The 21931-nt window shown below is 43.4% G+C and overlaps 1 protein-coding gene across 10 annotated transcripts in view; it reads right to left on the reverse strand.

Annotated features, from left to right (window-relative positions):
• The window catches only part of plekha6 (pleckstrin homology domain containing, family A member 6), a 344270-nt gene that overhangs the window by 29823 nt on the left and 292516 nt on the right, over positions 1-21931 (reverse strand). For 8 of the 10 annotated variants that reach the window (XM_072563808.1, XM_072563813.1, XM_072563816.1 and 5 more), the window contains 3 exons: positions 20341-20821; positions 16404-16487; positions 10478-10531 (listed from right to left, as the gene is read on the reverse strand). In XM_072563808.1, the coding sequence (XP_072419909.1) occupies positions 10478-10531; positions 16404-16487; positions 20341-20821 (619 nt within the window). The remainder of the gene's footprint in view (positions 1-10477; positions 10532-16403; positions 16488-20340; positions 20822-21931) is intronic. The other 2 variants (XM_072563810.1, XM_072563807.1) reach the window with 1 other exon arrangement.

Here is a 21931-nt window from a genome sequence, read left to right on the forward strand (position 1 = left end):
GCATCCACCACTTCCTCTGGACATTCATTCCAGCCACGAACCACTCTCTGCGTAAACAACCTGCCCCTCATGTCACTTTTAAAACTTTCTCCTCTCACTTAAAAATGTCACCTAGCCTTGAAATCCTCCAGCCTAGGGAAAAGATACCAGCCATTCACCTTATCTGTACCCCTCATTATTTTATAAACCTCTATAACGTGACCTCTCAACATTCGACACTCCAGTGAAAAAAGTCCCAGCCTATCCAGCCTCTCCTTATAACTCAAACTCTCCATTCCCAGCAACACCCTGGTAAATCTCTTCCCAACCCTCTCCAGCTTAATAATATCCTTCCTATAAGTGGGAGACCAGAACTGGATACAGTACTCAGACCCTTCTTCAAGAACTTTTTGCCAAGAGGTGCGAAGGAGGAGCGAAGGAGGTGAGTAAAAAACATTGAGCAGAGCAGTGAGGAGAGAGGGTGAGAGAAATGAGGGCTGCTGGAAAGTTTTTAAGTGGGTGAGATCCTGCAGAATGTGGCAGGTGAGAGACACTTCACATGTCTCTGCCGATTACATCTGCAGGAAGTGCACCCAACTCCAGCTCCTCGAAAACCAAGTTCGGGAACTGGAGCTGGAGCTGGATGAACTACGGATTATCCGGGGGGCTGATGGAGAAATTGAGAGGATGTACAGGGAGGTGGTCACTCCCCAGACACAGGATAAGGACACCTGGGTTACAGTCAGGGGGAGGAAAGGGAACCGACGGTCAAAGCAGGGATCCCCTGTGGCTGTTCCCCTCAGCAATAAGTATATCATTTTGGATACTGCTGATGGAGATGGCCTACCAGGGGAAGGCCATAGTTGTCAGGTCTCTGGCACTGAGCCTTGCACTGAGGCTCAGAAGGGAAGGGGGAGAATAGAAAAGCGCTAGTGTTAGGGGACTCAATAGTTAGATGGATAGACAGGAGGTATGTTGCATCCCCGGTGCCAGGGTCCGGATGTCGCCGATTGGGTTTACCGGATTCTGAAAGGGGAGGGTGAGCAGCCAGAAATCGTGGTACATATTGGCACCAATGATATAGCCAAGAAAGGGACTGAGGATCTGAAAAGTGACTACAGAGATTTAGGATGGAAGCTGAAGAACAGGACGAGTAGAGTAGAGATCTCAGGCTTGCTACTGGTACCAAGAGATAGTGAGGTGAGGAACAGTCAGCGAATGCAGCTTAACACATGGCTGCGAGGCTAGTGCAGGAGGGAGGGCTTCAGATACCTAGACCATTGGGATACCTTCTGGAGTAGGTGGGATCTGTACGTGAAGGACAGGTTGCACCTGAACTGGAGGGGCACGAATGTCCTGGTAGGAGATTTGCTCATGTGGTTCGGGAGGGTTTAAAGTAGTTTGTCAAGGGGGTGGGAATCAGAGCCACATATCTGAGAGGGGTCAGTTGCAGATGAGACAGTAACAGGATGTAGCAAATTTTTCGGGAAGGTTTCTCATGCGATGAAACAAAGGAATCAGTTCAAGTGTGTCTGCTTTGACACAAGGAGTGTCAGAAATAAGAGTGATCAACTTAGAGCATGGATCAGTACTTGGGGCGATGATGTTGTGACCGTAATGGAGACGTGGGTTTCACAGGGGCAGGAATGGTTGCTAGATGTTCCAGGGTTTAGAACGTTTAAGAAGAACGGGGAGGCTGGAAAAAGAGGAGTGGGTGTAGCATTGCTAATTAGAAAGTGCATCACAGCAATAGAAAGGAAGGTTGTTGAGGAAGGTTTGTCTCCTGAGTCAGTATGGGTGGGAGTTAGGAACAGCAAGGGAACAGCCACCACATTGGGGGTTTTCTACAGACCCCCTAATAGCAGTAGAGAGATTGAAGATCTCATAGGCGAGCAGATTTTGGAAAAATGCAGATGTAGCAGGGTTGTTGTAATGGGTGATTTCAATTTCCCCAATATTGACTGGAACCTCCTTAGTGCAGGTGGTTTGGATGGAACAGTTTTTGTCAGGTGTGTTCAGGAGAGTTTCCTTACTCAGTATGTAGACAGACCAACCAGAGGAGAGGCTATTTTGGATTTGGTGCTTGGCAACGAGCCAGGACAGGTGTCAGATCTCGCGGTAGGAGAGCACTTTGGTGACAGTGACCACAACTGCCTTATATTTAGCATAGCCTTCGACAGGGAAAGAAGCAGTTACCGAGGGAAGATATTTAATTGGGGAAAAGGAAATTATGACGCTATCATTCCTCTGAGACAGGTACAAAGGGGTAAGATTAAGGAACCTTGGATGATGTGAACAGAGGAACTTCTCGTCAAAAGAAAGAAGGCAGCTTACGTAAGGTGGAGGAAGCAAGGATCTAGCACAGCTTTACAGGATTACAGGCTTGCTAGAAAGGAGCTCAGAAATGGACTGAGGAGACCCAGGAAGGGGCACGAAAAAGGCTTGGCAAGAAGGATTAGGGAGAACCCAAAGGCGCTTTACTCATACGTGAGGAATAAGAGAATGACCAGAGAGAAGGTAGGGCTGATCAGGGATAGCGGAGGGAACTTGTGCATGGAATCTCAGCAGATAGGGGAAGTCCTAAATGCTTTGGTTTTCACTAAGGAAAGGGATCTTGTTGCAAATGAGAACTTTGAGGAGCTGGGATACAGGCTTGACCAGATCAAGATTGATGAAGTTGATGTGATCGATGTTTTGGCAAACATTAAGATTGTTAAGTCCCTAGGGCCAGACCAAATTTATTGTAGGCTGCTCTAGGAAGCAAGAAAGGAAGTTGCTAAGCCGCTGGTGAAGATCTTTGCCTCCTCATTCTCCACAGAAGTCATACTGGAGAATTGGAAGGAGACGAATGTTGTTCCTCTTCTCAAGAAGGGGAATAGGGAAATCCCTGGCAATTACAGACCAGTCAGTCTTACGTCTGTGGTCAGCAAAGTTGTGGAAAGACTTCTGAGGGACAGGGTTTATGACTATTTGGCAAAGCATAGCGTGATTAAAGTCAGTCAGCATGGCTTTGTGAGGGGCAAGTCATGCCTCACAAATCCTATTGAGTTCTTTGAGGAGGTGACAAGACAGATTGATGACAGTCAAGCAGTGGATGTGGTGTATATGGACTTCAGCAAGGCATTTGATAAGGTTCTCCATGGTAGGCTAATTCATAAAGTCAGGAAGTATGGGATGTGGGGAGATTTGGCTAACTGGATTCAGAATTAGTTGGCTGACAGAAGGCATAAAGTGGTTGTAGATGGAAAGTATTCTGTCTGGAGGTCAGTGCTGAGTGGGGTCCTGCAGGGCTATGTTATTGGGCCTCTGCTCTTTGTAGTTTTAATAATTAACTCGGTTGAGGAGGTTGAGGGGTGGGTTAGTAACTTGCAAATGACACAAAGGTTGGAGGTACTGCTGATAGTATCAAGGGCTATTGCAGGCTGCAGTGCGACATAGACAGGATGCAGAGCTGGGCTGAGAAATGGCAAATATAGTTCAACCTGGATAAATGGGAAGTGATGCATTATGGAAAGTCGAACCTGAATGCAGAATCTCGGATTAAAGACAGGATCCTTGGCAGTGTGGAGGAACAGAGGGATCTTGGTGTTCAACTGCATAGCTCCCTCAAAGTTGCCACCCAAGTGGATAGGGTTGTTGAGAAAGCATTCGGTGTTTTGGCTTTCATTATCAGGAGGATTGGGTTTAAGAGCTGCAAGATTTTGCTACAGTTCTTCCTGTCCCTGGTGAGACCACACTTGGAATATTGTGTCCAGTTCTGGTTGTCCTACTATGGGAAAGATACAGAGGCTTTGGAGAAGGTGCAAATAAGGTTTACCAGGATGCTGCCTGGACTGGAGAGCTTGTCTTATAAAGAAAGGTTGACTAAGCTTGGACTTTTCTCTCTGGAGAGAAGGAGGAAGAGAGGTGACTTGATCAAGGTGTACAAAATAATGAGAGGAATAGATAGAATCGATAGCCAGAGACTTTTCCCCAGGGCAGGATGGACTGGTACGAGGGGCCATAGTTTTAAGATATTAGGAGAAAGATATAGAAGGGACGTCAGAGAAAGGTTCTTTAAGCAGAGAGTTGTGAATGCATGGAATACGTTGCCAGCGGTGGTGGTAGAAGCAGAGTCATTAGGGACATATAAGCGACTGCTGGACATGCACACGGATAGCAGTGAATTGAGCGTGCGTAGGTTAAAGTTATTTTATTTTACCTTAGGATTAATCCTCGGCACAACATCATGGGCCAAAGGACCTGTTCTGTGCTGTACTTTTCTACGTTCTATGTTCTATGTTGTATAACTTCTTCAATCCCCTATCAGTCTAGCAAGGCAATGGGTTCACTCACTGCCGTTCTGTCAATCTTAATGCACCACTTCCTTTCTCGTGTTGCTTTCATTGCAGAGAATTATAATGGACTGTCTCCTGTCATTCCCTCCAGTAACAACTATAGACAATTCCAATAGATCAAGTGTTCTATCATCAGCTTGTACTTGTCAGTACAGAAACTGCCTGAAACAAGCTCCTCACTCTTTACATCGAAGTCCCCATCCAACTGAACAATCCCTTATTCAGAGAAAAGGAACAGCAATTACTGTGTTATTACACATATACTACACAGGCCTTTTATCACATTTGCAAACATCTGTACAATGCTTGTCTTTGTTCAGTATTTTCTGCTATCTGCCATTTGATGGACCTGCCAAGTGGCTAGGTAAATAGCCTGTGAACTGAAAATCATCAATTAATCCCCGTTTAGGTACATAATGACTTGGGGATAATCGGAATGCCTTATTCACAAGTCACCTATTTAAGCAAATCCTAAAACTGTCACATCTGTTAATATGCCCCACATACACAATTACCTAAGTGACTGCCCAGCCTTGAGAAATTAAACCCAGTTGGTGACCTACATTTAACCTCAAGTTTGACACAATTAACTAATCTTCAATCCACATTCATCCCAAGAGGCTGATAGTAATAATAGTGATTTCAGAGGATGAAGCGAACTTTTGATATGGCTATTGAGCTGTTTCAAATATAATATTTTAAATATGCAAGCTTGTCTCATAACATAAATCGTATAGAAAAATTAGCAGGAACAAACTCAGGACAAAACTGAGAGGAATCACTCCCATCTATGATACTACTCTGGATTTTCATTTCCACATGTCTCAGGCAAGCTATCTTGCAAAATCATCTGTATTTCATAGTTTTTTTTCCTGAACAAAGTCTGCTAAATAACACGTATTACACAAACACACACATGTTCATGTCAGTAAAGTTTAGATTCTCACATGTTTATTTCTTGAACTCGTAACTTGAACAGTATATTGCAGCCACCGCACTGAGCAGTGTGTTGTAGCGAAGCAGTTATGGTCAATGTGATGAAAACGCTTCAATAAGCAGCTCATAATAGAAGCTGTGTGTTCTCAGTAAGTTATATAAAGTCTCCAACTGTTGTAATCACTTGATTAGAAACATATTAGAAACCTCTTTTCCTGCCTGCTACAAGATCCTGGACTGCTAATCCCCAGGACATAACACAACTGTGCATTGGAGTCAAGCCGGATAATAGGATTCCACAATTTTGAAAAATTACTGCAGAATGGTTACGGCACAGGAGAAGACCATTTGGCCTATTGCATCTGTACTGGCTCTCCAAAGGAGCAACTGACTTAGTGTCACTTCCTTGCCTTCTCCCCATAATCCAGCACATTCTTCCATTTCAGATAACAATCCAATTGCCTCTTGAAAGCTTTGATTGAACCTTCCTCCACCAGACTAGCCTCCCCAGGAGCAGAAGGTTTTGAGCGAATGTAAGAAAAGACATTCTCACCCAGAGGGTGGTTGGGAATCTGGAACTCACTGCTTGTAAAGGGTGATAGAGACAGAAATCCTCAAAACATTTTAAAAGTGTTTCGATGTGCACTTGTGAAGCCAACGTATACAAGGCTATGGGCCAAATGCTGGAAAATGGAATTAGAATAGTTAGCTGTTTGGTTTTGACACAATGGTCTTTTTCTATGCTGTAGATCTCTCGGAGTCTGTGACACTCTGAGATAGCACGTTGCAGATTCCAACCTCTCATTGGATGATAAGGTTGTCATGTTGCCATTGTTTCTTTTGTCAATCTGGTTCACTAATGTCCTTTAGGGATGGAAACGGCCATCTTTACCTGGTCAGGACTACATGTGACTCAAGACCCACAGCAATGTGGTTAACTCTCAACTGCCCTCTGGGCAATTAGGAATGGGCAAGAAATGCTGGACTAGGCAGTGATGACCTCATCCCTTGAACGAATAATCACCTTAGGTTTGTACCTTGTTGTCCTCAATCTTTTCACCAATAGGAACTTCTCAACTGACTCCCTCATGGTTTTGAATACTTTGAAGATATTTCCTACCCGGAGATGTCAATGCATAACTTTGAAGAAGGTGGGACTTGAACCTGGTCTCTGGCCGAAAAGAGACTAACACTAGGTAGTAGCAAGCACAATAGGGATGAATGGCCTCTTCCTGAGCTGTGACAATGCTGTGACTCTGCAATTCTGAGAGGTAGAGACACTACCACTGCCACAAGACTCTCATTCAATATTTGCATCAAATAATACTCCTGCACTATCAGCTGGCTTTATTCAGACTGAAAGACTGGAGTCTTACCTTTGAACTTGGAACTCGTCAGTCGGCAATCTGCATTCCTTTATATCATTTTACAATTCACTGGCATATTTTAGTTGTCAAACTGCTTCAAGGCAGGGAATCTCAGAGAGATTCATGTACTTATAGTAATCTAATCCCTTGTCCAGAGGATAATGGCTGGGTTTGAAGTTTTAAGTTAATTATCTCCTACTCAAGAAACCAAAAGATACTTTGCCTCCTTGTCAGCTGTACTCAAAATGGCTACTTACAAATCAACAATGACTGCATAATGAAGTAAATAATTACATTGAAAGCTAAGGTTGCTTGCCCAACCTTCTCTATTCGAAGAGATTTAAACAAGATTTTCAAAATCACAAAGGTATTTAACACAGTAAATAAGGAGAAACTGTTTCAAGGTACAACAAGCTAAAGAGTGGGGAGAAGATGGAGAGTGAATTTATGATCTGAAACATGCTGCTTGAAAACGTGATGGAAGCTGGCTTCGTGAAAAAGTTTGAAAGATATAGTTCACCACTTCAGAGAAATATTTTGCAGAGCTACGGAGATAGATCAGGGGACTGGGGCTATTTGACATTTTTTTTCAGACAGCCATAACAGTGCTACATTGACTGAGGTGGGTTGGGGTTGGTTAGCTCAGTTGGCTGGACAGCCGGTTTACAATGTAGAGTAATGTACCAACAGCATGTGTTTGATTCCCACACCAGCTGAGGTTACCATAATGGAGTCTCTTTCTCAACCTCTCCCCTCACCCAAGGTGTGGTAACCCTCCGGTTAAACCAACACCAGTTATCTCTCTCTAATGGGAGAGCAGCCCCATAATACAATCAGACCTTACATTGGCTGAATGATCTTTCGATGTTGTATGATTCCACAGTTTGAGACATATCTGAAACACGATAAGGTGCCATGAAAGTACAAGTCTTTTTGTGGTAATTATCGATTGAAGTTTGAGGGAAACTTGCTTATGTGAAGGAATAAATGTGCCACTTCTATTTGCAGTGATATTGAGCTTGGCAACAACTAATGAACTGATTCTGAGCCAAAACAATCAATGACGCTTAATTGAAAAGTGAATGAAAACTTGCCAGTTGTCAGTCAAGGTTCGTTCAAAACATTATATTAATTAATTGCTTTATAGGGTCAGGGATTGAAAATAATCCTCAGCAAATCAATAGGGAAGATGCTGATTTAGTTCAAATTAAATGGTGCTACAAAACAGCATCACCTCATCAATTCCAGTCATGTTTTCAAACATAGATATTGACTGCAGAGCGGTGGATGAGTCAAACATAACATTCACTTTAAACATATACTTTCCTGTGGACATGTAGCAACAATTTCACTTCAAAATGTGTTTGGCATAAAGCACATTTACTATAGTAACGTATCCCAAAATATCCTGCAGCACAGCGCTCATATTCAGAATGAACCAAGGGTTTAGAGTCACTGCAGGATTGTGTTGTAAATCCTGGCACAGTACAAGTGACAGCGGCTGTAACTGGTGAGATTAGAACAGTGTGCCAGAGATAACAGCATCAATGTAAATCCAAAGCCACGCTGTGAATAACTTGAGTTTACTCATTCTAGAACATGCGCAGCTTTCTTAAATTTGTACTCTTAAGATGAGCTCTCAGAGAGAAGACGCTAAGTTCCAGCCCATTAACATTAGCTGAGCTTTTCAAGGTCGACATGGATTTGGTTTTATGCACTTGACCTTGTGAATGGCCTCAAGCCCCTTAAATACCAAGATAGGGCTGATTAAATGCCCCTTTTAAAAACATAGTATTGCTTAGGTTAATCACTGAAACAGCTCATTCAGCCCATCTAGTCTAGCTACGTATTAATGCATCATATAGTCTCTCTGACTCTACTTCACCCTAATCTATAAAACATATCTTTCTATTCCTTTCTCCCTAAGGTATTAATCGAGCTTCCTCTTAAGTGTGACAATGCCATTTGTCTAAACTATTCCATGCAGGTTTCAAACTCAAAGCACTCTTTCATGGGTAATGAGGATTTTCCTGAATTTCCAATTCAATTTACTAGTGGTCATCTTATAATTATGACCACTAAACATACCTGTTCCTAAGTGGAAATGTCTTCTCTGCATTTCCCCTATCAAACTCATTTCATAATTTTAAAGTTATCCAGATGTCTTTTTCTAGAGAGTAGTCACCTCTCCCCACCTGCACTGTTTCTTCCTTGATGGTTATAATTTCAGACACACAATCTTGAGCAGAGTCTGAGTGCCTCGAACAGTCACAGCAGCAAGCGCATGTAAAATGGACAGTGTCACAGAACAGAAAGCAGGCAATTTACAGAAAACCAATTATTTGAAGCATCCTGTGTTGCGTATGAAAGTTGAGGGAGGTTAATCACACTCTATCAAATTCTCTACAGGGTTTCTGACAAGATTTACACAAATTCAATAGTAAACAACAAGATCTTTTGACGAGATGAACACACCACAGACTGCATTATCAGGATGTCGGTGAAGACAGAAACAGACAAATACTCAAAGGAGAAGTATCAAGGTTCACTACCTTCACAGTGCAACCCAAAAAATATAATTCCCAACATTAATCGTCAAATATTTAAATTTTGTTTAGCTTGTCAAAGAGGCAAGCCCTTAATGTCGATCATCTCTCTGGAGTAAAATCCCTTTGATATGGTTTGTTCCTCACTAAAGAAATCCCTTTAATGTTTTTATTGCCTTCCCATTACTACATTTTTTTGATGTGTGTTTGATCGCTATTGAATAATCCTTTTTAATTAGCTTGGTCCGTGAGCAAAATGCTGGAACATAGTCTTCTGGAGCATGTTGTGTCATGAATCTAGTTGTATCATGTGGATCTGAAATAGTTCAATCATTAACACTGTACTTATCATTAATCTTGCTGTTGCTTTAATATCTTTATGTTTGATCAATGGAGAACAACGAAGTATTCGTAGGTTGAAAAACCCATGACATGGACCTTCCTTCATTGTTCACCACCATTTTTAAGAGGGCGGTTAGTTCCTACAACCAATAATCAGAAGGTTTGTGCACCAATATCTGGTTGTGAAACCAGGATTTAGATACATCTGTGAGGGTTGTCTGGAGTGGGTTTTGACCTTCTCCACCTGCTGACTTGGAGTCAGGAATATAACTAGCAGTCAAAGGCTCACTCAATATCTTACATGTGAAGTTGTATTTACTACTAACAATCTCAGCGCTTGTTTTATCCTCCTTGGCAATGCCTATATGTTAATTACTGTTCTACAGGAATTATTATAATGTCACTTTATTCAGTAATTATGAGTATTTTGTGTATACATAAAATGAAACACCCTCTTCAGACATTTCTAAACTACCCTTGGATTTTTTTCATCTAACTTGTTTCTGTGTTACACCCTAGTTTATAATGACTTAATTATGTGAAAAAGTTGATTTGATTTTTTTTTTAAAAAGTCATGTGATTAATTGGTGGCATGGGTGAGGTGTGCTGAATGAGCTCTTGTGTTGTGTCATTCTGTGAGTCTTGTTCCTCATGGTCTTTAAGTATCATTGACTCGAACTCCCAGTTCACATGGATCAGACTCAAGGGTAATGTCCAATTCACAACCTTGTCACTTCATCCTTGACCAATGGGAATGGACATCAGGGTGGTTTGACCAATGGGAACAGACACCAAAAGAGTGTGGCCAATGCGTATCGATACCAGGACAGTTTGACTAATGGGAATGGACACCAGGACGGTCTGACCGATGGGAATAGACACCAATAGAATGTGGCCAATGGATATAGATACCAGGACAGTTTGACTCATGTGAATGGACACCAAGACAGATTTACACATCAAGGCCCACCTGCTGGTCCAGAAATTCTAGCTTCCTTTGTAACTGAAGATCTAGAATTTCATCCTGTCATGCCACAGGGTAAAAGGAGTCGCAGAGTTAGACAGCACAGAATGAAGAAGAAAACAAATAGTTAGTCAGAAGAAAGGGAACAGATAGTTAGAGAGTCCAAAAGGGCCCAGTTAGACACTGTGATACTCCAAGTACACGGTAAATAAGATAGAGCTCTGAATCTACCGATGCTGCTCATCAGCACCTAACCATTACAAAAATGCTGCTGCACACACTGTTCTAAGTGTAGTTGTTACTTCCACTGGAAGAAGGCAAGGCTTCTATGGAAAACGGAGATGGTTTTACTGTCCAAATTGACATTTAATGACCAAAGAGGTTCCCTTGATCCCTAAACCAACTCTTTGAGGCAGGTAGACCTGCTCTAAGCCTGTCTGAGTGCACGCCAGCTCCTCAACTCTGAGACTAAATCTACACCACACAGAGTAGAGGAAGCTGAGGGAAGGTTAAAACACAAAGTGAAGATTGAATGCAATGATAATAATATGAACCCCCCCGCAGGTTCTACTATTGAAGTCAAGAAAGTTGAGTAAACATGATGGGAAAGCTGAGCTTGCCCAGGTTAGCAGTAGGGGAAGGTGGTTTAGTGGTAATGTTAATGGCCTATGAATCCAGATCCCGTTCTGATGTTCTGGGGATATGGGTTTGAGTCCTACTGTGGCAGGTGGTGAATTTGGAATTCAGTTAAGATCTGGACATTAATAGCCATCGTCAATTGTTGTAAAAACCCATCTGATTCGATAGGAAGGAGATTTGTTGTCCTTTCTGACATGTGAATCCAGACCCACAGCATGGAGTCACAGCACAGAAAAAGGTCATTCAGCACATCAAGTCTGCACTGGTCAAAAACATCTCCCATTTCCCAGCACTTGGCCCAATGCCTTGTATGGGTTGGCATCACAAGTGTACATCCAAATACTCCTTCAAAGTTATGAGAGTTTCTGCCTCTAACACCCTTACAAGCCATGAGTTCCAGATTCCCACCACCCTCTGGGTAAAGATTGTCTACACAAATCCACTCTAAACCTCCTGGCCCTTACCTTTAAATTAATCCCCCCATGATTGATCGCTTCACCAAGAGGAAAAGATCCTTCTTGTCTCCCCCATCTATATCCCTCATCAGTTTATGCCCCTCAAATCATGTACCCATCAGTACTCTCTACTCGAAGGAAAACAATCCAAGTCTATCCAGAGTAGTGTCTTTTTACTGCCACTCTGTTCAATAAATGCTGGTCAAGCTAGTGAAGTCAACATTCCATAATGTGGACCAGTTGAGAATACAAGGAGAATAGTTTAAGGAGGAAAATGTAGGGATGGACAATACAACTTATCTCCCAAGCCCTGGATCCTGCTGGAATATGGTTCCAGATGACCTGTGGATGACCTCTCAGTTGGGTCCAATCTTGTCCTCAAGGGTCAAATACACTCACTCATTTTCCCAGAGGACAATAGTGACGAATGGTTATTACTCCCAGACCCAAGTTAAGATTAATTGTACTGGTCCTCAGTGAATGCTGGCATGGAATACAGCTGATGTCGGCGTCTTAATGTGTAGAACTGCAACTACTTATTCTACAAGTCATGTAGCATAGGGGTCAGAACTAAACTTCAGCTGCAGATGAGCTACTGTTAAAACTATGTGACATGCCAATTGTTAAGGAGACAAAAGAGATTTTCACTCTTTGAGACTTGCAAGCCTGGTCCAAACTCATTGCACACCAGCTTCGCAGGCTTATGTAAAAAGGCAAACGTCTTGTCCAGTAACTAATGTTTGATCCTCTGTTCCTAAAGGGCAACAGCCAAAATATTGTATTTTCATGACATATTGACTGCAGCTGGGACAAAAGAAGTTCAAGCTTTCACTGTTAAACTATGAGAAGAATTCAGCATGGATTTTCAATCTTGATAATTAAACATAGAATCCCTACAGTGTGGAAGCAGGCCATTCATCCCATCAGCTCCACAACCACCCTCTGAAAAGTATCCGATACAGACCCACCCCCTACCCTATCCCTGTAACTCTGCATTTCCCATGACAAACCCACCTTGTCTGCACGTCCCTGGACACTCTGGGTAATTTGCCACGGTCAACCCATCTCACCCACCCATCTTTGGACTGTGGGAGGAAACCGGAGCACCCGAAGGAAATCCACACAGACACGGGGAGAATGTGCAAACTCCACACAGACAGTCACCCGAGGCTGGAGTGAAACCCAGGTCCCTGGCGGTACGAACCATTGTGCCGCCCATTAACGTGGCTGGAGTAACTGAATCTGATTTTAGTTACAGACCTGAGTCTTAACTAAGACTTAAGCTTGAAACTCTGCTGACTAGCATTATCCATTCTCCAGCTCTCCTTCTCCCATTACACCTATTCTCAACAATTTCAGCAGGCTCCCTGCTACTCAACGCTTCAAACTCAAAATCCTCACCTTCAGAACCTTTCCATAACCTTGCACGTCAATCACTCCCGACCCGTGAATTCTGGTTCTCTGATACCATGTGTTAGTCATCCCTCAATTTCACTATATTAATCATCACAATCCCTGCATCCCACCAAACTATTGTAACTGGATCCCTAAATCCTTCCAAACTCCATGGTTATGGGACTCCTTTAAATGTCTTTCTTCAATCATGTTTCAAACTATTTCTCCTCAACGTTTTGCAGACATTTGCTGTGAAGCATCTTAGGACATCCTTCTGTGTGACGGCACTCTGTAATTATTTAAAACACAGGAAACAATAGCACGCTGGTAATGTTACTAGACTAATAATCCACACGCTTGGACTAATTCATTTCTGACATGGGTTCAATGCCGTACCACAGCATAGGGACAAAAAGACGTACAGCACGGAAACAGACCTTTGGTCCAACCATGCCGACCAGTTAACCTAATCTGATCTAGTCCCATTTGCCAGCACTTGGCCCATATCCCTCTAAACCTTTCCTATTCATATACTTATCCCAATGCCTTTTAAATGCTGTAATTGTACCAGCCACCACCACTTTGTCTGCCAGCTCATTCCATACACGTACCACCCTCTGTGTGAAAACGTTGCCCCTTAGGTCCCTCTTATACATTTTTCCCCTCTCACCCTGAACCTATGCCCTCTCGTTCTGGACTTCCGACCCCAGGGAAAAGACTTTGTCTATTTACCCTATCCATGCACTTCATAATTTTGTAAACCTCTATAAGGTAACCCCTCAGCTTCTGACACTCCGGGGAAAACAGCTCCAGCCTGTTCAGACTGTCCCTATAGTTCAAATCCTCCAACTTTGGCAACTTCCTTGTAAATCTCTTCTGAACCCTGTCAAATTTCACAACATCTTTCTGAAAGGAAGGAGACCAGAATTGCACGCAATATTCCAACAGTGGCCTAACCAAGTCCTGTACATCCACAATATGACTTCCCAAAAGGAAAGCATACCAAATGAGTTTTTCACTATCTTGTCTACCTGCAACTCCACTTTCTACAAACCTCCACTCCAAGACCTCTTTGTTCAGCAACACTCCCCAGGACCTTACCATTAAGTGTATAAGTCCTGCACTGATTTCTTTTTCCAAAATCCAGCACCTCACAATTAACCATTTGCCACTCCTCAGCCAATTGCCCCATCTGATCAAGGTCCCATTGTAATCTAAGGTAACCTTCTTCGCTGTCCACTACACCTCCAATTTTGGTGTAATTGGAGGATTTTTAATTTAATGAAATAAAAATCTGGAATAAAATGCTAGTCTCACTAACCATTAACATGGGAATTCTGGATGGCTGTAAAAGTGCACTTTCTTCACTAACTTGCCTCAAGTCTGGACTAATGTGACTCCAGTCCCACAGTGATGTTATTGACCCTAACTGCCCTCTGAAATGGTCTGCCAAACAACTGAGTTGTACCAAACTGTAAAAGTTGACAAAGGTGATCAGATATATGGGTAATAAATGATGGACTTGTCAGTGACACTCACCTTCTAAGAATAAATGAAGGAGAAAGACATTGGTCAACTTTTACTGTTGCCTTTGTTCTTTGCTCTTTCAATTATGTTCTAACCCAGTAAACTTCAAACTGTCCTCTGTTACACCCACAATGTCATGAGTAAAGGACCAAACCATTTTGTACTTCAATTTTCAAAAAACATAACAGGGTGACATATTGAATTGCTCTGTGTGACTCTACAGTGAAAATGTCTCATAGCTACACAGTTCTTTATTCTGTTGTAAACATCTGTTTCAGGGGAATCAAACAAACTGAAGTGTCAGCTACACAGGTCAGAAAAGCACGCCTGACAGTAAGTATGCTGCTGGTATCAGGGATTAAAAAATGTCAGGGGTACCTTGATTTTTGGCCCAGCAATGGTAACATACCGATGCACTGGCAACTTTTAAAGTGTCACTGGTAGAGTTTGGGAGCAGTGGTACGATGGGTTTATCCATAGAGAGCAGTGGTTCCTCATGACTATTGCACAATTTTTTCTTCTGGTAGCCTTGGAGTAAATTGTTGAGACTTCCAAAGTTCATCTTGGCAGGATGGAGTGGGGGGAAATGAAGGGGTGATTGAAATGGATTATACCGTTTCTACAAGGACTTAGGCAGATAGGAGCAGAACCATCTCGCTGGACACTTCCTGTCAGACAATGGCAAAAGAATCGGTGTTTGCAACAGTCAGTCAATACAGCTGGGATAAAGTTTCAGTGGTCTAAAGGAAAATAAATATTTTGTGATTTACTGATTAGTGGGCTACTCTCATTTGCTGAGAATTACATAAAATTTACAGCACGCATGCAAGCAGTGCAGCCTATTGGATTTGAGTTGGTGTTTATGTCCCATATCAGTCCCATGATAACCTACTGGCATCATCACTAATTATTAACTTAGCGACCCAGGCAACTTATTGGAGACACAGGCTCAAATCTTGCTTTGGCAGATGGTGGAGTTTGAATCCAATAAAAATCTGAATTAAGAGTCTCATGATGACCATGAAACTATTGTCAATTGTCAGGCAAAACTGATTGCGATCAGCAAAGTCTTTTTCGGGAAGGAAATCTGCTTTCCTTACCTGGTCTGGCCAACATGTGATTCCAGACCCAATGGCCCTCTGGGAAATTAGGGACTGGCAATAAATGCTGGCCTGGCCAGCAACATCCCCACATACTGTGAATGAGTGAAATAATACTGTTCATGGGATGTGAGTATCACTAGTCAGGCCAATATTTGTTGTCCGTTCCTTAATGTCCGTGAGAAGATGATGGTGAACCACCCTACTTGCACTGCAGGCCATGGGGAATAGCAAGCCCCCTCCCCCCCCCCCCACCCCAGTTCTATTATGGAGGAATTTCCAAGACTCTGACTCAGTGAAAGTGAAAGAATGGTGATCTCGCTCCAAGTCTGGGTGAGGGGATCCTGGAGGGGAACTTGCAGATGGTGGGTTTTTCAACACATCTGCCACACCTGCCTTTCCAGGTGGTAAAGCTCGCAGGTTTGGAGGGTACTGATGAAGAATTTGATGGGGCATTTGCATTCTTGGATCTTAGCAGAAACTAGGCCTTGTTGTCAAGGTCCCGCAAATAGAAACCTAAAGCTACGTCCAAAGGTGTGAATTTTCACTGTTATCAATATCCAAAAATGAATCAGCAACAGGAACCATTCCCTATGAATTACAGGTGGTGCTTCCAGGTTAGAACTAACTACATAATAAGCCAAGAAAATATTGTCGGGGAATCAAACATGCCAAACGTCAATGTGCCAGAAATTTTGCAATACATGGAGAGTTCAGAAGTTATGGTTTATGACATCCCCTTCTTTCATTTGCTTATTACAGTTTTCTTGCATGAATCCAAATGAATTTACATTGCAAGTCATTTTCAGAACCTACCATCCTGTCCTGCATTGAGCGAGAGGCAGTGAAGTGATATGGCTGCAGTCCAGACAGCCTCCTGTCCCCGGAGTAGTCGTATTGCTAGAAACAAACAGGAAAAAGCTTTAATAAAACTCACCACCAACTACAGGTGATGCACAGAGTCTGATTTCCTTGGAAATGCCGAACTAACAAGATGAATGTTAATTATGTTTGCAAATACTCCTGTGAAGAGGCTTGGAACTTTTTTTTTTAATTAAGTGAAGTGTTGTTAACTGTGCATTAGAGAGTCCAACAAGCCGAACTGATGACTTGGTGAATTTTAAGGTTTCTTTAATCCTGTTTCTTGGTCCAGTATGATGGTGATGCTGTTACAACCTGCAAATGTATCACTTGTCCAGAGGTGACGAGCTGGATCTATCACTCCCTGAGGGTTAAACCTGAGCACAGCAAGCTGTCGAAGTGGGAATGAGTGTGCCCAGGCAATGTTTTTATATGCTGGGGCTGGGTAGGGTCTCTGCCAGCCCCTGGAAAACAATGATCTTTTCTGGGCATGACACCTTAGGAAGGATCATCTGACCACAAGGCATAGGAACAGAAGTAGGCTATTCAGCCTTTTGAGTCTGCTCCGCTAGTCAATGAGGTCATGGCTGATCTGATAATCCCTAACTTTACTTTAGAAGGAGTGCCTTATAGATTTAGCAAAATTATAAAAAATTGCACAAAATGAAGTTGTATACCCTGGAATTTAAAATGCTTGACTCAAGTTTCAAAACATTAAGAGGGACAGGTAGGGTAGATAGAGAGAGACACTATTTTGTAGGAGCAAACTCTTGCAGATGCTGAAAACATAAAATGCTGGAGATCACAGCGAGTCAGGCAGCATCCATGGTGAGAGAGCAAGCTGACGTTTCGAGTCCAGATGACTCTTTATCAGAGCTGACGTGACTCCCATTTCTTCCCTTTGTTTTAGCTATATTTGTTACATTCTCTGTCACCATGTCCTCTCTCCCCTTCCCCCAATCCAGTGAGACTATGTCTTCTTTCCTATTTGGCAGTTAGACCCACTATGGTTCTGCCATTCTCAGAGTCCAGAACTAGAGGGCATAGGTTTAGGGTGAGAAGGGAAAGATATAAAAGGGGCCTAAGGGGCAAATGTTTCACACAGAGGGTGGTGTGCGTATGGAATGAGCTGCCAGAGGAAGTGGTGGAGGCCGATACAATTGCTACATTTAAAAGGCATCTGGATGGGTATCTGAATAGGAAGCGTTTAGAGATACATGGGCCAAGTGCTGGCAAATGGGACTAGATTAGGTTAGGATATCTGGTCGGCATGGATGAGTTGGACCGAAGGGTCTGTTTCCGTGCTGTACATCTCTATGACTCTGTGACTTAATCTGCATGAACAGCACCATTTCTCCCCCAGCACGCCACCCCCACTATTTCATAAATGTTGCCCCCTCCACACTCATGTCAGCGCTGATGAAGAATCACCTAGAGTGCTTGCTCACTCTCCACGGATGTTGCCTGACCCGCTGTGATCTCCAGTATTTTTTGTTTTGAGACACTATTTCCACTGATTGTGAGTCTAGCACTGAGAGGTAGAGTCTAAAAATTGGAGCCAGAAATTTCAGGAGAGCAATTAGAAACATTGCGAGACAGAAAAGGATGGAGAAATTTAGAATTCTCTTCTGAAAATTGCAATTGATGTCAGATCAATTGCTAAGTTTAACATGGAGATTGATACAGTTTTGTTATCCCCAGGGTATAATGGGATATGAGGTAATGGAGGTCGGTCACAGGTAAGCCATGATCTCACTGCGTGACACATGGAGCTAAATGACCACCTCCTCATCTTCTATTCCTACGTAATATCGAAATATTTAGAAAGACCTAAAGAAACAGACACATTTCTTTCTAATTGTTGAACCTTCCCATTGTATGTTTCCCATTGAAACCCATCGCCTTCACATTCTACCCCTCTCACGAACTGCAACATAATCAACTCCATTGTGCTGCTCACTTCCATCTCCTCTCCTGCAAACTTGGTATGCAAACCTTTCATGAAAAGCACCTCATATCTTTTATTCTCTCTCTGACAAGGAACTACATAAATAGAAGTGTTGGAAATATTCCATTTAATTTCCATTTCTATAGTTGACTTCTTAATCTTTAACTTGCATTCACCATTATTTGAACCCTCTGTCACAATAAACAACTGCCTGGATCAAGTCAGTTTCTTTTCTTATTAATCCTAGAAAGCTGAACTGAAACTCCCACGCATATTGAATTCTGAACCCTCAGGGAGCTAGAAACTTAAAGAGTCCTTTGCTGTGCATCCCTGGGCCACACACATGGGCAGAATGTTCCCTTTTGCTGAGGGTGAGTTTCTGGTGGAGACTAACATGCAAATTCCCTCCCCCCCATGACTAAGCAAAACTTGTCATTTCACCCATTAAGAGCTGGCAGGTCAATGTGTGTGTGAGGTTCTCAGCAAATGACAGGCCTTGACACTCGAAAATTCAGGGTGCCAAAAGTAACCACCCAAGCCAACTCCTCAGTTGGGCACGGCAGCACAGTGGTTAGCACTGCTACCCCAGAGCGCCAGGGTCCCAGGGACATTTAACCCAAATTAAGCCCTACAGACATTTGGAATGAATGCATCAGCCTGAAAAGAAATATTGTGAAATAATCGAACATTGTTGAGAGCATTCTTGTTTGAATTAGAAGTTTTGAGTTCCTAATCAAGAGAAGTTAGGTGTACAACTTAGGTTGAAGCAGCAATGCAATGCTGTGCAGAGGGAGTGCTACACTGTCACTGGTACCCCCTTTCACAACAGTGTTCGTCTGGATATATAGATCATATTTTGAAGAGCAACAGCAGCATCTTCACAACATCTTCACTCAAATAACATCAATAAAGCAGACTATCTGGTTACTACCACATTGCTGGTTTGGGATCATGCTGTGCACAAGTCACCTGTCATGTTTGTACAACAGCGAGTTCAAAAGAAATTCATTGGCCGTAAGGGCCAGATCTGTGAAAGTTTGTTCCATGAATGAATATCTTTCCAAATACCTCCTGCACTCTTAAATTATAGGATGGTATAAAAACTTCTTAGGATCCCTACAGTGTGGATACAGGCCAACCAGCCCATCCAGTCCACAATGACTGTCTGAAGAGCACCCCACCCAGACCCACTTACCCTCCCTTCTCCTATCATCATGCATTTCCCATGGCTAATCCACCCAACCTGCATGTCTTTGGAAGAAACCCATGTGGACACAGGGAGAATGTGCAAACTCCACACAAACTGTCGCCCGAGGCTGGAATTGAACCTGGGTACCTGGCACTGTGAGGCAGCAGTACTAACCACTGAGCCACCATGCCACCCTTTGAGTAAGAAAAAGTATTTTGCAGGAGGCCACATAGAAATTACAGCCCAGACACAGTCCATTTAGCCGACTTGCCTTTGCTGTTCATCTTTCCTGATGAAGGGCTTTTACCCGAAACGTTAATTTTCCTGCTCCTCGGATGCTGCCTGACCTGCTAAGCTTTTCCAGCACCACTCCAATCTAGACTCTGATCTCGAGCATCTGCAGTACTCACTTTCATCTTTGCTGTTCAAAGGCAATTAGGAATGAGTAACAACGCAAGGCGCACATACAGAACTATATAATTATGTAGCTAAATTCTACAAAGGCTCTCTTCAGAACACTGCTGGGTTGCTCTAAACAGTTTTGGGCCCCTGATCTACGAAAATATATACTGGAAGCAGTTCACAAAAGATTCGGCCTCTTGGTTTATCCCGGGTCTAGAGGGACTGTCTTATGAGGACAGTTTGAGTAGGATTAGCCTATCCTCAATGATGCCGGCATGCAATGAATTAATCATAGGGACGTTGTGTGTATATTTAATCAGACCATTCAAAGTGTGGACTGTGAGGTGAGTTACCTTTGCACTGCGAGACCGGCGCAGTGTATAGGCTGGGTGGCCAAACACTTCGTCCCTTCGGGGCGGCAACCTATCAAACCGGGCGCTCGGAGACCTCACCGGAGAGTAGACCCGATTCACCACGAGGGGTCCTTGGGATGGTGAGCGAGGTACGGAGCGGGAACGGGGCTGCAGGGACATCCTCCGCATTGTGCTGGTGATGTTGTCGACCTCATGGGTGTACGCCGGCTGTGCCCCATGCCACACGGGTGACCCCTGCCCACTGTATGCCCGCCGGTCCTGCCAATCCCTCGGCAGAAACGCCGACTGTCGCTCATCAATTGACCACCGCGCTGTCATTCTGTCATAAGCTGGCACAGAACAAATACTGTCCGGCCGTGTACCAGGCTGTAAAAACTGAGGGTACTCGTCTTGGTAATAGGGCGATAGCAGTCTATAATACTCTGGCACATCTCTGGTTGGCGTGTGATATACCTGAGAGCTGAAAAAAAGAGATATCATCAGTGCCACAGGTGACCAACTTAGAAACAAACCAGAACTTGATGGAGAAACTCAGTAGGTCTGGCAGCATCTGTGGGGAGAAAGCAGAGTTAACAGGTCAGGTCCAATGACCCTTCTTCAGAACTCTGACCACCGTGGATATTCCTTGTCCTTACAATGGCAAAGAGAGGCATGGTTTTTCATTTCACTACCCCCACCCCACTCACTGTTTCTGCCATTCCACCAGGAAATGATCAAATTTTCAGCACGGGGAAGGTAGCATAGTGGCTCAGTGGTTAGCATTGCTGCCTCATGGTGTCGGGGACCCAGATTTGATTTCAGTCTTGGGAGACTGTCTGTGTGGAGTTTGCATATTCTCCCCGCCTCTGTGTGGGCTTCCTCCAGGTGCTCTGGTTTCTTCCCAGTGTAAAGTTTGCAGGCTAGATGGATTGGCCATGCTAAAATTGCCCTGTAGTGTCCAGAGAAGTGGAGGATAGATGAATTAGCAATGGGAAATGTGGAGTAATAGGGTAGGGACAAAAACACCGCAGATGCTGAAATCCAAGGTAGACAAGCAGGCGGCTGGAAGAACACAGCAAGCCAGGCAGCATCAGGAGGTGGAGAAGTCAATGTTTCGGGTAAAACCCTTGTTCAGACCAAAACTTCGACCTCTCCACCTCCTGATGCTGCCTGGTTTGCTGTGCTCTTCCAGCCTCCTGCCTGTCTAATTGGGTATGGGGCTGGGTCTGGGTGGAACGCTCTTTGCAGGGTCAGTGCAAACTCGATGGGCTGAATGGCCTCTTTACACAATGTAGGGATTCTAATTATGCCTTCAATTTTGTATCCACACAGACACATGCTCAGCTTTGGATAGTAATCAGAAACAGTAGTATGAGGTGACTGTCTCTTCCTTATCCCACTGAGCTCCTACTGAGCCCTATGGTAGTGTTTGTAACATCCAACTGCCTTCATCCAATCTCCTCAACTTTGCTCAGCTAACTGTTGAGCGAGATGGTTTTGTGAAATGGACTTATCTCCTCTGATTGCTTCAGAAACAGCCAGTGAACCAGCAACCTACTATTTCAAGAATTTGGCCTCTCTCCAAAGATGT

Source organism: Chiloscyllium punctatum, chromosome 45 (genome assembly GCF_047496795.1).
Source record: "Chiloscyllium punctatum isolate Juve2018m chromosome 45, sChiPun1.3, whole genome shotgun sequence".
NCBI classification, from domain to species: Eukaryota; Metazoa; Chordata; class Chondrichthyes; order Orectolobiformes; family Hemiscylliidae; genus Chiloscyllium; species Chiloscyllium punctatum.